The 18,725-nt window shown below is 37.5% G+C and overlaps 1 protein-coding gene across 1 annotated transcript; it reads left to right on the forward strand.

Annotated features, from left to right (window-relative positions):
* Positions 1 to 12,069: 12,069 nt before the first annotated feature.
* Positions 12,070 to 18,410, forward strand: LOC139983083 (uncharacterized). The gene is made up of 4 exons (XM_071996426.1): positions 12,070 to 12,662; positions 13,366 to 13,534; positions 14,707 to 14,994; positions 15,303 to 18,410. The coding sequence occupies exons 1-4, from the start codon at positions 12,398 to 12,400 to the stop codon at positions 16,060 to 16,062; spliced, it is 1,482 nt and encodes a 493-aa protein (XP_071852527.1). The 5' UTR covers positions 12,070 to 12,397; the 3' UTR covers positions 16,063 to 18,410.
* The last annotated feature ends 315 nt before the right edge of the window (positions 18,411 to 18,725 follow it).

An 18,725-nucleotide genomic window follows, 5' to 3' on the forward strand; every position in this document is an offset into this window, starting at 1 on the left:
GCACTAAACATGAAATCCAAAAAGATTTAACCACCACCCCATTCCTGATATTTGAAAACAACCATAGGTCTACTTATATTATTATTATTAATAAGGTTTTAACACTGAGTCTTTACCTTCTTAAGTAGGCCCAGGGGCCTAGCTATAAACAAATAAAACAGTACATTATTTCTTAAAAGTTATGGATGACCATGATTTTTCAATACTGTAACATACCAAATTATTCAAAACTAGGCCTAGCCTAGTAGTACTAGTGTACTACTACTACTTAGTAACTAGTATTGTAATATATATTTCAGAATATGATATTTAAAATTAGGGGGAAGCCATCCATAGTCATCTAGTAATATTTACAGTGTTAACCTTCTGCAGATAACATTTTTCTTCTAATACAGTGAGCAAACAAATTTTCGGCATAACATTGCATAACCTAGCTATTATACAAACAACGGTCATTAGTTTACCTTTATGTGTGATCGTTATTGCTCAGCCTAACACAATTAACACCTACAAATGTAGGCTAGGTGTAAGTTATACACCGCGAAGTTAATTTTCATGCATTTAATGCAATAACTCCCAGTGCCAAGGTGTGACAAGGTTGATTTTTTTGGACAAGTTGCAAATGGTATAGGGGAATATTTTCAAACTTAATGGTCACGTGATCCAATGTCACCAAAGGTCAGCTAATGTTAAAAAAGCAGTATTTTGGGGGGAGAAAATGGGCAAAGAAAAAATGTTTGAATTTTTACAGTCATGCTCTTTTTAGGTCTCACCGATCAAAAATGTCAATTGGTTGACCTCCGGGTGACCTTTGTGTGTGAAGTTATGTATACAAGTTCAAATTTTTAGACATTTAATGCAATTAAATCTCAATGCCAAGGTGTGACATGGGTGATATTTTGGGACAAGTTGTGAATGGGGTGGTGGAACATTTTGAAACTTAAAGGTCATGTCATCTGAGGTCACCAATGTTATCATATCTGTTGACACGCTTGTAGGTCTCATATATTTCTTACATTTTCGATGCCATATTTAGATCTAAAAAGTGCCTTTTGATAAAAAATCCGATCACATTTTGTGATCACAAAAGTGTTGGCTATAGTCTTGGTTACTTTATGGGAACATGTAGGACCACAATTACTAGGACTATTTGAGCCCAATCTTGCTTGATAATATTATGTGTATTGTCATATACCCCAAGCAAGGAACCACAGTGCCCTTGGGCTCTTGTTCGTAGAAAGAATCTCAGCCGGCTACTACAGGGGATATCCCTTGTCACATCTGCCTTGGGAAACAATTGCCAGGGAGCAGTTCGCCAAACTTAAAAAAAAGTTTATCTAATAACGGTAATAAGAAAGGTCATGTCATATGTCAGTATGCATGTAAGTGTGCAATAAATTTCGTTCACACTGCACAGCAAGCGTCTAACGGGATCTGTGTGTCGTCACCCAGCTAAAAAAAAATCGTAGCGGTAACAGTGACAGGAATGGTGTAGACTAGTCAGCTTTCAAGCTGTGCCGAAGTGAACGTATATATCGTCATTTTGACAGATTTTGTGTAATCGCGTGTAGCGACCCAACGAGTTCAACAGTTCCCTGACGAAATAAAATATCACAGAAATTACTACAAAGAAGAGGCTGCACTCGATACTCATAGCTGGTACAGACTACAGTAACTACTGTTCATGTCCTGTGAAACATGTTACAGTGTTAAGAACACAAAGTAGTGATTACTGATGCACGGTAGATGGACAATGAACAACAGTTGCTGTACGAAACATTTAGAGCGAGTTCATTCATACGCGAATATAAAATTAGGTTGCACCAAGTCTTTTTGGTTCCTTGCTTTGTGATCGAAGGTCAACAAAGGTCAATAAATGATAAAAAAAAAACTAGTATTTTTGCGATAACTTGAGAAGGAAATGTCCGTTAGGGTTGGGAGTTGCTTCAATGTAATCCAATTGTCGACCCGCATCTGGTTGACCCTTGACCTCAATTTGACCTCTGGTGACCTTTACGTGTTTTGGGGGATTTTTACAGTTTTGATGCCTTTTTCAAATGTCAAAGGTACCTTCTGATCATAACTGTCAATAGGTTGACCCTGTGTGACCTTTTTGTGCAAAGTTATATGGGGTCAAAGTTTTTCGGTCGGAGTAAGGATGGCTGTACAGACTTGTCGTTTTGTTTTTTTGGAATCAGGAGATAAAACTACATCTGAAACCAAGGTCAAAGGGTCAAAGGTCACATTAGAAAAAATGTGCTTATTTTGGGAGGAAACGAGCAAAAAAGAAAATGTTTGGTTTTGATGCTAGATTTGGATATCAAAGGTACCTTCCGGTCGAAAATGTCAATGGGTTGACACCCATGTGACCTTCGTGTGCGAAGTTATACGAGGTCAAAGTTAATTTTGAGACATTTAATGCAATAACTCTCAGTTCCAAGATGTGACACAAGTGATATTTTTGGATAAGTTGTAAATGATATAGGGGAATATTTTCAAACTTAACGGTCATGTGATCCAAGGTCACCAAAGGTCAATTAATGTTAAAAAAAACTAGTATTTTGGGGGGAGAAAATGGGAAAAGAAAAAATGTTTGAATTTGTATATGTTGATGCTATATCCACGTCTCATGAATCAAAAATGTCAATATGTTGACCCCAGGTGACCTTTGTGTGTTAATTTACATGAGGTCAAAGTTAATCTTCAGATATTTAGTACAATAACTCCCAGTTCCAAAGTGTGACAGGGTTGATATTATTGGACAAGTTGCAAATGGTGTAGGAGAATATTTTCACACTTAACGGTCATGTGATCCAACGTCACCAAAGGTCAATTAATGATATAAAACAAGTATTTTTGCTATAACTGGAGAACGAATTGTCAGTTAGGGTTGGGAGTTGCTTCAATGTAATCCAATTGTCGACCTGCATCTGGGTGACCCTTGACCTCAATTTGACCTCTGATGACCTTTACGTGTTTTGGTGATATTTACAGTTTCAATGATATTTTCAGATGTCAAAGGTACCTTCTGATCATAAATGTCAATAGGTTGACACCCATGTGACCTTCGTGTGCGAAGTTATACGAGGTCAAAGTTAATTTTCGGACATTTTAATGCAATAACTCCCAGTTCCAAGGTGTGACACGGTTGCAAATGGTATAGGGGAATATTTTCAAACTTAACGGTCATGTGATCCGAGGTCACCGAAGGTCAATTAATGTTAAAAAACTAGTATTTTGGGGGGAGAAAATGGGCAGAGAAAAATGTTTGAATTTTTATAGTTTTTGATGCTATATTCACGTCCCACCGATCAAAAATATCAATTGGTTGACCTCCGGGTGACCTTTGTGTGTGAAGTTATGTATACAAGTTCAAAGTTAATTTTTAGACATTTGATGCAATTAAAACCCAATGCCAAGGTGTGACACGATTGATATTTTGGGACAAGTTGTGAATGGGGTGGTGGAACCGTTTCAAACTTAACAGTCATGTCATCTTAGGTCACCAATGTTATCATATCTGTTGACCCGCTTGTAGGTGATCTTATATTTCTTACATTTTCTACGCCATATTGAGATCTAAAAAGTGCCTTTTGATAAAAAATCTGATCACAATTTGTGATCACAAAAGTGTTGTCGACATAACTGTATATGACCTTTCTTCGCTCTCGGCATGACTAACTGACGTAATTGAAGAGATGTGTGAACTGGAATCAATCGGTACCGTAACTCATTTACTTTAATTCTTAGACATTCCCATCTTCATAGACTCATTGTCCAGTCGTACATGGCGGGCCATCAGTCTCAAATCGTGGGGAATCGACATATACCGATTTAAATCGACATATACCAATTCCTTCGACTTATACCAGTTTGCAGCAGCTTTAATTGACTTCTACCGATTTAAATCGACATATACCAGTTTAAATCGACACATACCAATTTTAGTTGATATATACCAGTTAAAATCGATGATATGTCAAATTAAATCGGTATATGTCATTTTACATCGACATATACCAATTTAATTCGACATACCAGTTTAAATCGACATATACCGATTTAAATTCACATATACCAATTTATATTGATGATATGTAAAGTAAATCGGTATATGTCAATATAAATTGAAATCTACCAGTTTAAATCGATGATATGTCGAATTAAATAGGTAGAAGTCAACTTCCTTGGACTTATACCAGTTTCTAGCAGCTTAAATTGACATATATCGGCATACCATCGATTTCGCTCATCGACATATTCCAAATCCCGATTTCGGTGAGTTTGGTAAGTTTGTATTGTACTATATCGTTTTAAGCTGCAACTTCTAAAACCGTAGTACACGACTGACACAATGCATGGTGCAATTACTGCAGATAATCGAAGTTGGTGAAAGAAAAGGTTAATATTTTTTTGCAATTATAAACACATTATCCATTAAAGACTAAATCAGCAATCATAAAGCCAGTGTGTCTCTGAACAGCACATGAAACAAGACTGCTGATAAAATAAAGATCATTTGAGAAGCAATAGAATATAAACTCAAAGTAAACAGCATGTGACTTCTTTGAGCTACAATCCAATTATAAGAACAGTCCTCAGTCAACTAATTATACAATCCCTCGATACATACACTGGAATGAGTCTCACTAACGTTACACGGAAGCCGTAGTAAATCCGTAAAGTTGAACTAAAAAGATGGCGCTCTCCGAGAATGTTAGTTCACTCACGTTGATAAACGTTACAAGTTAAACTACCCTTCAAAGTTATCTGTAAACCATTAAACCGCCGTAAGTCACGGTATTCATCCAAAACTTAAGGAAACCCCATCAATTATTATGAAGATCAATTACCAGCATATATGGTAAAACTATACTTCGAAGTTCCAGCTTGTAGATTGCAGCAATTTGAAGACATACAGCTTACCCATAAGCATCAACCTACACATATCTTGACATTAGGCATTTCGTTTCCAGACATTCTGAAAAAGTTAAATATAGTAAGTTATATATTTAGTATCGGCCGTCTTTAAACAATGTGTATAATAATGGATACATACACAAAGAATATGTGTCTTAAACAAATTTTTAACAAGACAAACATTGTTTCCGAGAGACAGAATTGTGCCTGCTTGAGTTGCACTGCTCCAGGGACGTGATAACAGTATCTTCACAGTATTGTATTGTTTATCGAACGGTCAAGCATTGTCGCTATTAATGAAGTCCCCGTAAACACCTCTCTTGACCTGTAACTGACTTGTATTAGTTGACACTGAAGCTCTAAAGGATACCTATTAAGACTATTAACACTTGTCTGGCTTATAACATAATAGTTTAAAGTTTGCGACATTAGTGTTTAGGTAAATTGTGTTTAATGGTTGGAGCTGGGGCTATTAAAGTAGGATATAACTAAAGCGATCGTGACAACAAATTTGATAAGTGTCACTAGTTCAAGAGTTTAATATCAGCGGACGCATTTTTGTACACTTTAACATCCCACTGACATTTGGAGCTACCCCATATTGCAAGACATTTGGATTTGTGTGTGGATTTCTAGATTAAATGGACTAAATCAGGAAGAGAGTGACAAGATCTGCTCTCAGACTGATGAAACTTGTAAGATTTGAATAATTTTGGGGGGAAATGCATCCTTTTTAAGGTTATGAAGTGATAATTTGTATTACATGAAACTTGGCGTATGCACATATCCGTGTCACCATGTTGCAATGAAGACATCTAAGAATGACAAAATGGAGTTTATTTGAAGATGTTATAAAGAAGTATTGAGAACATATAACTGGACAGCACAATAATATAAACAAAATGTCTGCAATTGTATGAAATATACTATAAATCTACCCTAACATATCTTTAAAAAAAGTCACATTATAATTACCCGACACACATTTGTCAATATATGTATTCAAAGGAGAAGCTGGACTGGTGAATCCTAAGCCCTAATTTCTAACAGTGTTGTAGGTACAGCATAGGAAACAAAACAGTGTCGAACAACTTACAAAATGAGGAAGAGATAAACAAGATTATATGAGCTATTTGCCAGTATCCTAAGCGAGGATCATGTACTTAATGTAGGTAATTAGAAAATTTGAATAATTGAGTATCTTCTCATGATTTGTTTTATTTTTTTTTACCATTTGCAATAATGCAGTTTATTAAAACCTCCTGTATGTCGACTGATAATCTGTTGAAAGCGTTAATGTTAACGAGGCCAGTAAAGGTGAACCAAGAGACATACAAAGAAATATAGAGGGATATATCGGAAATTCCTCAGTCTGTAGTAATTCGGTATGATTGCTGTTTATTAGCGATGTTATAAAAAGGATATTTTAGACACTGATTTACAATTGATATTGTTATTGTTATTTGACAGCTTGGAGAAAGGAGAAGGTAGGAGCCCCTTTAATAATTGGTCTTTGTTTTGTCCAATGGAAAACAATTAAGAGAAGCCATTGCGGAGAACTTAACCTTCAAATGCGAGTTGTTATAACATAACAATATTTCTATACTGGTTTCTATGCTAAGGCATTCTGAAATTCATGCTGAGTAAATGACGTATGTTGCAAATTCTTAATTTAAATTAAGGATCTGAAACTTTCGAGAGAGCTATATTTACTAGAATATGTGAATTTAACTAAAGTTTGTGTCAGAAATATGTGAAATTGTTGAAATTATTAATTTCAGAAGTCCAACATATGAGCCTGTGATCTCTGTAACTGATGTAATTTGGCAGATAAATGGTCCTTTCTGTAACATTCTGATGAAACTGAAATAAACATAGGTACATCAGTGTCAAGATTGGTGGATTTTGTGGATGGTGGATTGAAGAAATGTCAGATCAGGCTTAATTTCAATTTTGTAATTAAAATATGAAACCACACATGTCGATATGGGGCAATGCGTGAATTAAACATATTGATATACGGTATTGGTATGTGAAGCATTCCGAATTAGAGCGACCAAACCCAAGATTTAACTTGGTACTCATATAGCCAACCCATCAAAACAAACAAAACACACACACCCACACCCACACACACATCAGCTCCTTCACTACCAACGTTTATGGCAAGCCATTTGGGACAAACACTGCATAATATATCAGCGTATTAATCGTTATTTATACGCGTATTTATTGGAATATATACGCGTATATAGTATTAGCCAATCATATGGGCCAAATATATCCAATATATCCGCGTATTAATTCGAATATAATACACGTATTAATTCGAATATATACACGTATTAATTCGAATATATACACGTATTAAATAGAATACATATGGGGATTAAATCCAATATATGCACGGATTAATTAGAATATACACGAAAACACATTTTCGGTCTTGCTGAGTACATATACCAACGATAAATGTTTTGGCGGGCTCGCGAGATCGCTTCATAATGCGAAACTTTACACATGTACAACACATATATATTGGAATTAATACGCGTATATATTCGAATTAATACGCGGATATATTATGCGGTGTTTGTCCCACATGGCTTGCCATAAACGTTTAATCACTGCCCCTCTCAGCTGGCACAGCTGGTCCTCAATATTTGTATATGTCAAAGCAGGACCGTTCTGCACCCGATTGTTCCATAAATGTGTACTATCAATACATGCATGCACCAATTGCAATGACAGTTCATCTCTACCAATACACATAGCTGTTTGTGTGACAAGCAGTACCAATTCGGTTTTAAGCTATGTTGGAATATTCCGACTATAAAATACACCATTATCTATGGAACGCAAAAAGAGCAAAATCAAACAACATCAACGTTTATTACATTGATGACCTTATGAATTCATATGAGAACGACGTGATTTGATGTAATGGTGTTATACTTATATGCAATAACAACATGAATGTATACATCAGCTACGTAAAATAGTATAACAACGACGCAAAAATATACATTAACATCATATTTCAGTATGAGAACGTCATTTTTGTCTGTAATGTCATCGTTATTTATTTATATTACTCATATAATAACAACATAAACACACGTGAAGCCTGCGTAAACTGCACTGATAACAAGCTGAGAACAGAAAATGAGGGCGCTATTTCACTTAACGTAATAAAGTTATATATACATAGGCGTAGTAGATCACTACGATGACAGCTTTTCAAACAACAACTTTTAATACAACGGCATAAATTCATGTGACAACGTAATATCATGCAACAAAGTGATGGCGCGCTTCGGGGAAACTTCACCCGAATCGAAACCATCCGAGCCACAAATACAATAATAACCCTGAGACGTCCATCTCTGAGTGGATGATCTCTGCAAGGACGATTTCTGAATCACGACGATTTCTAAGTCGCGACTATGGCAAGCAATGTGGGACAAACACCGCATAATATATCCGCGTATTAATTTGGATATATACGCGTATTAATTCGATTATTCGATTAGCCAATCATAAGTGTAGTGCAATGTATTTTGTGAGTTTCCGTAGTGTTGTCTGTTACGTAATATTTGGTGTAACTTTGTTTGACCACACTTCAAAATGTTCAGATTCAGCCGCTTAATTATTTGTCAACGTTTGAACGAAGTCCTTGCGTGATTGGCTTGTTGAACCCCCGTGATTTTGTGATACGTAATTACTCCCTTTCAATGTCCATTTGGTATATATACATAAAAAAAAAGGACTACTGGCGTTGGTTGCGTCTACTACAGTCGTATACAGTATTTTACATGCCAGATATTCAGCCATCTGAAATTACATGCGAAATGGTTAGAAAGTAATGCTGTTCGTAAAATAATGCTGTTTGTAATAGGGACCAGTGGTTTTTTGATGTTCTCGGTGTTAAAGGGATAAACGAGTTTTACGTAGCCATGTGCGTCTGTGAGCAGAAAAAATTGCGGTGACTCCGACTTTTGTATACAAATCGTCCTTATTTTCGTCTTTTTTTTTCGTCTTATTTTCGTCCTTATTTACGACCGTTACAATGAGGCTTAAATATATACGTGTAGTAATTCGGATAGAAGCACGTATTAATTCTAATACATATGAAGATTAATTCGAATATACGCACTTATTAATTCAAATATATAACACGTATTAAATCATGTTCTAGATCAAGTAAGTTTGGCCTAGGTGTACGCGTCAATAGATATTAACGTTGTAATCTCTTTCTTTATTGCACTGGCGAGGCTACAATGTGATAACTCTCGAAACTCGTTTGTGAAAGCTATAAGACATGCCAATTATTGTTGGATTTAATACGCCTATATATTCATATTAATACGATGATATATAATGTGCTGTTTGTCACATATGGCTTGCCATACGCGACGGTTTCTAAGTCAAGACCATTTCTGAATGGATAGTTCCCGAAAGGTTGGCTGTGTTTGCGCGGAGATCTCCGAGTAGACGGTTATGGTAGGCCATACGTGAAATAATTGCTGATTTAATGTCCGTACGAATTAAAATTATGACCTGTATTAATTCTATTTAATACCGACATTAATTCTCAGCCAATCACCATGCAGCTTCATATGCCATTATTAGGCCTAAACAAATTAAAGAACGGTATTAATTCTAATATATATGCGGACATAAAACGAATTTATGTCCTTCATAAATACATTTCGTGCCCGCAATAAATATATTTTATGCCGGTATCAAAAACATAAAAATGAATTAACACGGGCATTAAATAGAATTAATACGGGCATTAAATAGAATTAATACGGGCAGTCGCGGCGGTTAGCTTCCTTCGCCTATAATGTCCGGGACGTTTTGGGACATCGTTCCTATAGGCCTATATCTGAGGCCCTGGGGTCATTCCTTGACCGACTTGGTGCAATTCAATGTGCCCATTGCGAAGTAAATTTATTCACATATTGTTAGTTGCCATGGGTTTGAACAAATGAGGGGTATTCTATCCTAAAACATAGGGCAAAATGGGGCTGAGGTTCCAGTTCTTTATTGCAGATTTCCTGAGTGACGAGTTTGTAATTTACTCTCGAAATCACGCAACTAGATGGCTGCTACCCAGCCTGGAAAGTGCCATCTCCAGCGATCCATCTCCAGGTATTGAAATCTGAAATTTTCTTGGTACGCTGCGCGCCAACTGATGGTGGCGCTCCGCTTACATAGTAATTAGTACTTACGGCCGAAATACTTGAATCGATTACGTCCCCCCCCCCCCCCACACACATTTCAAATCGGATTGACCCCCTGCTTGAGTAGAAAACTTCTACAATTTCTTCAATTCTCTACGTTCGTTGGTTATTCTCTAATTGAACAAGACACGTAACATTTCAGGGGCGGATGCAGGATTTTTAACAGGGAGGTCTGACTGGTCCAGCCGCGCCTGATCGAAAGACTATCTAAGCGGAGCGCCACCATCGGTTGGCGCGGAGCGTACCAGAAAATTTTTGGCTTTACAAACCCCCCCAGATGGCCGGAAACGGCACTTCCCGAGTATTCTAAGCTGCATGTACCTAGCCTGAAAAAATGTATCTCATGTCTGCAATTTCTCAATTGATGAGAAAAAACAATCTATGAAATATGGTAATACATATCAGATGAGTTGAGATGATACAAAAATCATAATGCCACCAATCCCCCTCCCGTTCCGTACCACTGTTTGATGCAGGGCCTCAGTGGCTTAGCTAGGGGTATTGGTCAGGAGGGGCCAGAATGGTCAGTGGGCGCTTTCGACACTATCTAAGCGGATAGCGTACAGACATTTTTTGAGTAAAGATACTCCCTAGATCGCCGGAAATGACCCTTTCCGGGCCTGGCTAATTTGCAGATAAACGAAGAATAAATAGGTGTCATCGCCAAATTACACCAACAAAATGTGACAAATGTCAATAAGTAGATGAGAGCGCAATAAAAAAGTCAATAATCGCGAATAAGTAAAAAGTGGTAAAGAGCTGAAAAGGGCGCCAGCAGTCCATTTGAGTCCATGAGGGGGGGGGGGGGCATCCGCCCCCCTGACTGTATGGACGCTCCGCCACTGCAAAAACTCACTCGAAATGTATCTGCATCAGTACGAGTTAGCTAGTTTTATTGATGATCTATTCATGGTAGATTGGAGAGAACAAACGCCGTGGATGTTTCTCAATGAACTTTCGGACCACTTCGTCAGTGTCGATAGGAGTGTTATAATACGTGTTCATGAGAACAAGAGCTGTGAGACGTTCCTTGCCCATTGTTGATCGGAGAACAGTTTTATGCCTTCTCACCGCAGAAAACGATCTCTCATGAAGAATTCTTCGGCGCATCCTATGCAGCCTACCGCTCTGCCACCTCACTGCCCAAACAATTCGAACACCACCTCAATTTTGAAACTTTTCGGTCTGAAAATTGAGATTTTTAGGCATTTTATGCACGTGTAGCACGCGTGCACACTATAGTTCATTTGACAGAAAAGACACACCTGGCTGACTTGTAAGGATAACCGCCCTTCTGACGTCCTACATGTTTAAAATTGGTGTTTAATTTAATTATTTTTTCTCTCTCTCATTTTTTCTCTCTTCTTACTCCTTTTTTTTCTTTTTTTTTGGGCCGAGAGCAGGGGGGTCCGGACCCCCTGGACCCCCCCCCCCCCCCGGATCCGCGCCTGCATTTGAACGCATTTGAGTTAACAACATCCTTCCAAAAAGTTGAAAGCAACGAATGTTAACTGTATTCATCCGCAACGACTCGGCGTTATCTGTACTACTACAGCTCTTGCAACATAGACACTTGTAACGTTATTATTCATTGAAGCATGCATGCATTATATACTATGGCCGTATATGGTTGGCCACAGTGGACAAAATTCGGGAATTTATGCCGACATATATTCGATTAAATGCTGACATAAATTAGATTTTATGCAGACATTAATTCTGAGCCAATCAGGAGGCAGTTTTATATGTCTACATAAAATCGATTATATGCCCTCATAAAATCGGTTTTATGATGGCATATATTCGATTTAATGCTGACATATATTCGATTTAATGCTGACATATATTCGATTTAATGCTGACATATATTAGATATAATGCGGACATATATTCGATTTAATGTCAGCATATATTCGATTTAATGCTGACATATATTTGACCAATGAGAGAGTAGGAATATATGTCTGCATATATTCACTTCCGACTACAATTCCGGCCACATCCGACAACAAATTACCCACATCCGACAACAATTCTTCAACAGCCAATCGCTGCGTTTGTTAGAAATGAATCACGGCGCTGGTTTTTAAATACCAATCGTCACCAGTTACTCAGGGTCCATAGGATAGACTATAGTATAGGGTTAGCCCCGAGCATTGTTTGACTATATCCATGGCAAAGCGTGTAAGCCTGAGCCTGTTGTAAGCTTGTTTGCCTTTACCCTTATTATGACCCGTTTGGACGACCGAGATCAATTCCTTCGGGATTTTCGAAGGGAGGTTAACGATTGTGTACGAGTAGTTACCACCCAACTCGACAATCAACAGGTTCTTGGTGATGTTTTGGAGAGACTTTCTGCCCTTAAACGAGATTTGCTCCACTCTCGGACAGGAGACATCGTTAGTGCGAGCGCATACGACTCCCTGCTGAGTTCACTAAACCGATTGGTTGAACTTGTGTCTCGACAAGCTGAAGTTGAAGAATCAAACGCAGGTAGGCATTTTTCCCCCCAGAGTGACTTGAATGGAAGTATCAAAACACCTTTTGCAATATTGAATTCAATGAAGGTATTGGTTAGGCTCTAACCTAGTCAGTAGACCAAGCCTAGGCCTATAGCATACAGTGCATCATAGTCATGTAGCCAGAGGCATTTATTAGTTTTATTAACTACCGCCCTACCCTATATTAGGATACCTTCCTGTAGTCGATCAGCGCATATCATTATATTAATTGCTGTAGGCCTAGTTGCATTCCCATATTTTCCTGCTTCCCCTATTTTCGTGCTTACGCGTCCCCTATTTCTGTGCAGTACGGACATACGGCATAAGGCTTAAAAAAATAACAATTTGTACAGTACAGAGTAAGAATACCACAAAGTGGACATTTTATATAAGTCACAGTATGCATGGGCCAGCCAACATGTATATCATGAGAAAGGGTCATATTTAGAAAACAGACCAATGCTGGAGAGGTAAAGATGCTGTACTGCAGTCTGTGCATATAATATGTTGTTTTATTACAAACAGGAGAAAATATAATTTCAGTTTTTTTCGAAGGGTACATGAAGTACCTTTCTATAATGAAACCTTTGAATTCTTCCTACAGTATGTCATCGCACCGTGAGGTGGTTGCAATGCTGTTTAACTAACTATATTCTGGTATCTTTTCTTTTGCATCTTCTGGCTGTCAACTACAGATGTAACCGAAAGTTTTGCCAGTACTCGTGTCTCCAGCAGGCAGAGAGGCTCTCCAAAGTTTAACATAACACGTGCTCAACTGGAGTTCTTAATAGCGTGCCGGTTTTCCAAAAAAAAAATTGCTGAAATACTACATGTTTCATCAAGAACAGTATCAAGGCGTTTCAAGTAAGTCTGTATTGTACGTACTTCAGTTGGTTTTGTCGGATTTTGTCAGATCATGCTCTAACCAGTGATTGTCAACCGTGGCCCTCTCAGTGTGGCCCGGAACTGAATTTACATTTAAAGAAAACAAAAAAAAAGTAGGGAAAAATCATAACAGACTTGGGATAAACAACAAAAATCGTTGACTAGTATTTTAATTATATTTTTGAGAGCCACTGATTCCTTCCCATCCACTTTACTCCCCTTAACTAGCTCGAAATTGATGTCTAGACTGCTTGGCATGTGACTCCTTTGATGGCCTTATGAATAGCCAGTGGCCTTTAACCTCAGCCCTACAGCTCTGTTTGGCCCTGGCTCTTACAAAGTTCAAGAATCACTGCTTTTAATTGTAAGGTTCCAGGGGTCAAATATTTTTTGACTTCACTTTTCATCATCAAGCTCATTGCATCATACTGTATACTGTAGGTATGCAGACTTGATTTTATACAGTAATGTGGCACTTGACAGACATTTATTTACAGCGGTGGAGTGGGTGGGGGCATAAAATGTGAGCGTACTATGTTATATGTGCATGATGGTTGACACTCCAGTGTTCATGTTTTACTAATGAGCCATTATTTGTTATGAATTTCAATGCCTCTCTAGACACTGAAGCAAAGATGACCTTCCAAGAATTATTGTGCATACAAGTGTGTTATGTTGATAGTATCCACAAAACCGTACATTACTTGCATGCATTTGTCGTTCACAGTGTACATGCGAGACACAGAAACAGGGAGTTGAGGTTATCCACTTTCCACACATTAAAATCCTGGAACATTGGCATGGAAATTGGGAAAGAGTGTGGAAAGATCTTTCTGTATCGTAAATGAAAGTTCCTTACTACAATATTTGTGATCCTCCCTTTAGACTCTCAATAGTTTTGATCGGCAGCGTGCCAACAATTAGGGTAGGTATGCTGTGTTCAGATATATGCCTTAAATTGTCGTAAGGAAGAGTCTGGTAGACTTCTTAGTAGAACCTTGAAAAGCCTGGACAAGGCAAGAAATTTACTCTGTTGTAAACTGCATGTCCAAATTGTGTTTGTCATGCATTACCATGCTACAAATAATTATAGAATGCCATTACATGATGATAAGCAATCAAGATAGTAATGCATCATATTATCCTTTCAGAGAATTCAATCTTGACACAGAAGATTACAGTGACATGAGCACTGAAAGCTTGGATGAAACTGTGCAGAGACTCCTTGCTGGGAACCACAGAATTGGTGCCAATACTGTTGTCACTCTCCTCCACAATGAAGGAATTAAAGTACAAAGAGAAAGAGTGAGAGAGTCTGTCCGCAGAGTAGATCCTGCTGGCGTTGCATGCCGTTCTAGACGTGTGTTGAAACGAAGGGCTTACAAAGTTCATTGCCCAAACTCACTTTGGCATTTGGATGGCAACCATAAATTAATAAGGTTTGTACAGTAACCATTAAACATTTACTTTTAATAGTCACTTGAGGGAAGTGTACTGCACGTGCAGCACACGTTACTGAACATAACATTGACTTACACATTACATTTTTTTTGTGGTAACAGGTACAAGCTACCCCTCGTATTAAAACTCACATCTAGGCTTTTGCATGTGAAAGGTTATGTTGTTGTCAATAGAGGTCAAATAATGAAAACATAATTACTATGTATCGTCTTGATTAGTGTTAGCCGATATACAAAAAAATATGACAGAGTGAATGATGCAAGATGTTGCCATATTTTATTTGCAGATGGCGGATTGTTGTGCATGCTGGTGTTGATGGGTTCTCAAGACTAATAACCTTCATGAAGGCAAGCACTGACAACAGAGCTTCAACTGTGTTTGAGCTGTTTAAAGAAGCCACAAAACAGTATGGGACACCATCACGTATAAGGTGTGACAACGGAGGTGAAAATACAGCTGTTTGCCAATTTATGGAGGAATACCATGGTACAGGGCGTGGCAGTGCCATTAGAGGGAGGAGCGTGCACAATCAGCGTGTTGAAAGAAACTGGTTGGAAATGTGGAATGGTTGCATCAATGTATATTATGACCTTTTCACAAAGCTTGAAGAAGACAGACTCCTTAACCCTAACAGCGAAGAACAATTATTTGCCCTTCATTATGTTTATTTACCGTCTATTAATCATGCATTGAAAAAGTTTGTTCTTCAATGGAACCACCATAAAATGCGAACAGAGCACTCTTCATCACCTCTGCAAATGTTTGTTATGAGATCGCTAGAGGTTCAGGGTTCTTTATCAACAGCAGTTGTGGATATGTGGGAGAATGCAACCCATCAAGACACATCCATAGATACAGCATCAAGGCATAGTGATGAAGAAGATGATGCATCGCTCACTTATGTGGATGTACCAACTACTGTAGCACCAATAACAGACACACAATTAGAACAACTCAGGCAACATGTCAACCCTATGGAAACGTCTGAGAATTTTGCTGTTGACATGTATCTGCAAGCTTTACATGTTATAAGTGAATTTCATTGACTGTTAGCTTAATAATGTACCTATAGTACAATATTGCAAGAATATATATTAAAAAGGTTAAAAAATGAAGCTCATTTGTCTATTTCCCATCTTCATAGCTAATTCAGTTGCTTAATTTATTTATTCACTTTACATGAAATAGTGGATTGCTGATATTGTGTGATGTCCTTCTTGTACTACTATTACTACTTTCTTGTACTACTATTGAAATGAATATGTTTACATTACCTTGCAAAATGACCCCTTTCTTGCATAGCATTTTGTGTGGATAGGGTCTGCAAAGTCAGGTCACTATAAATATTAGACAGTGATCACATTTTGGCAAAAGGTGTAGTGGCCTTTGTAAAAACAAAACCAGTAATCTGAGTAGTAGTAAAATAGTGATATTTCAAATTATTGTGCAATTTTCTATTGAGTGAATAAACTTCAATATTTCATACCTTAGCACAGGAATGTACGATAGCCTAGGTCAATGCAAACTCCAGTAATTCTGAAAGCCCTACAGAAACAATAACCACTGTTTGAAAAGAAAGGTGCAATACTTTATTTTGTTGGTAAATACAAGATTTTGTCCCTTCAACAGAATTTGAAAAACCTTTTTTATGCTTTTGCACTAGATTGTCTTCCTGCTAACAAGTTTCATTGGGAGTATGCACATCCTAAAACACTTTGTTGGGCTTTGTAAATAATTTTTAGTCTTATACACTCTTTTGTAGGAACAACTTAACTATTCCTAACTTCCCTTGTACCACTGGTGAAGCTTGCAAAGTGCCACATACAGTATTCAACACCAAAGCTCCTGGCAAATTTTGCTTTGTACATTATATCCAGCCATCTTTGTTAGTAGTGGTTTTGCTTCAAAACTCAAGTCATTATCATTGCTTTTAACTCAGACACAAAGTTGCGGCAGAAAAGAGGTTTTCATAGCATAGAAAATACATTGTAGCATATGCATTCACCTATTGTGCCAGTTAATTTTAGCCACTCCTTTTTGAAAACTAGAAAGTTTAGTGATTCATAGCCTATAGGAAATATTCTTTAAGTTTATGGTGGTTTCAAATTGACATGACTTCATCATGAAGTTTCTTTGTTTACACTTACATACGGAATGCTAAGTAGGAGACCCTGCCATTCCAGAGATATTGTGTTCACATGCACATCACATAGATCCTTTTTGCCTTTGGCAAGGAATCAAAGTGTAATATTTTTAGAGTTTTGTAATATATACTGTAATATTCATTTCCAACATGCTTCCTGCACTTCCATTTATGTTCAGAAGATCATTGTTCTCCAGAACAGTTACTTTGGAACTTTGTTTCTACACTATAAACCTTGTGCTCTAGTACATTTTTCTGTTATCATACTGATGGCTTTGTACTTTTACTCTTATGCAAGGCTTTGTACTGGTACTTTTGTGCATTTAATATGTCAGATTGATAGCAGTACAGGAGTCTAGAGAAACCTATGGATAGTTGGTACTGCTAGTTAGTAATTAGTATTCAGGTTCATTCATGAGACCACTGCAACAGTTACAATATGACTGGCCAAGGCTCAACCTCAACTTAATTAATCTGTATATAGCAGCATATTCACAACTACATTCAGTGGCTGCTGCCAGTAATTTGAACCTTTCTGCATTGAGTAATAACGTTCATGTAAACCTGATGGCAATGTAGAAGCCCAGCAATGTAGAAATTCTTATTTTGACATTTCATCCTAGTCAGTGGATGGAACTGGTAGTGTCACAACTGAAACCCCTCTCAAAAAGTTGTAACAATGATATGAGACAGTGTAATCATATGCAAACTGTACACTTCACAAATTATGTATGTTTGCTCAGCTTTATGTTGAACAAAATCATTGTGTAATCTGAACAAAGAGGTATATTGATGCTGCAGTAATATATTTGAAGAAATTGCATCAGCCAATCAGTAATGTGAAATGTCATTTTTCATTGGCTATGCACCCTCATTATCTGTGCATGTTTGAGGGGTTTTGTCAAATTTATGGTGTCAGAATGGGGGGGGGGGGGTTGTAAGGGAGACCTGTGACCCTAAAGGATAGAACAAGTGGGACCAGTTGGACAACTGTTTTTCTTAATTACTTAATTCAAATGTTAAGGGAGGCTCAGTGAAATATTTAAGCCATGTGACAAACATCAAATGATATTACGTATCCCTCAGAACAAAGAGTATAGACATTAGAGAGGTTTGGTCTCGATGAGAGTTAAACTAATATCAGACAAGTACTTTGAGCTGAACATGTGTTTATTTAATTTTATTAAGACAAATGTCGTGTTTGAGTAGTTTTCAGTCTATCGAGTTGTCATTACATTTGGTTATTAAACATCAGCCCTTCAAAACTTACATCTGCTTATGTTTGAATAATTTATGTATCTTTAGTCTTATGATGTGTCACTGACAGTAATCTTTGGGAAAAACTGGTAGTACTGTGAGAGCCTTCAACTTGGTTCCCATGCAGTAGGGGAAAGTGTGGGAACCCTGCTTCAATATCATGTGACCTCTATTCCAGTTACAGTAAGGACATTAATATTGCAAACAAGCTCTGCCCATTTCTAATGAATGATTACTTGGTAGCAATGCTTAACAAATCTAGTACAATAGCTAATCCTCTTCCAAAAGGTAGCACACAATTAATACATT

Source organism: Apostichopus japonicus, chromosome 16 (genome assembly GCF_037975245.1).
Source record: "Apostichopus japonicus isolate 1M-3 chromosome 16, ASM3797524v1, whole genome shotgun sequence".
Lineage (NCBI taxonomy): Eukaryota > Metazoa > Echinodermata > Holothuroidea > Aspidochirotida > Stichopodidae > Apostichopus > Apostichopus japonicus.

What these genes read in the sequence shown, in the direction of transcription:
- LOC139983083 (XM_071996426.1), top strand. Translation starts at nt 12,398, where the DNA reads ATGACCCGTTTGGACGACCGAGATCAATTCCTTCGGGATTTTCGAAGG. An exon ending in AGTTGAAGAATCAAACGCAG is followed by an intron (nt 12,663 to 13,365) that starts GTAGGCATTTTT and finishes TGTCAACTACAG; the next exon opens with ATGTAACCGAAAGTTTTGCC. An exon ending in ACAGTATCAAGGCGTTTCAA is followed by an intron (nt 13,535 to 14,706) that starts GTAAGTCTGTAT and finishes TTATCCTTTCAG; the next exon opens with AGAATTCAATCTTGACACAG.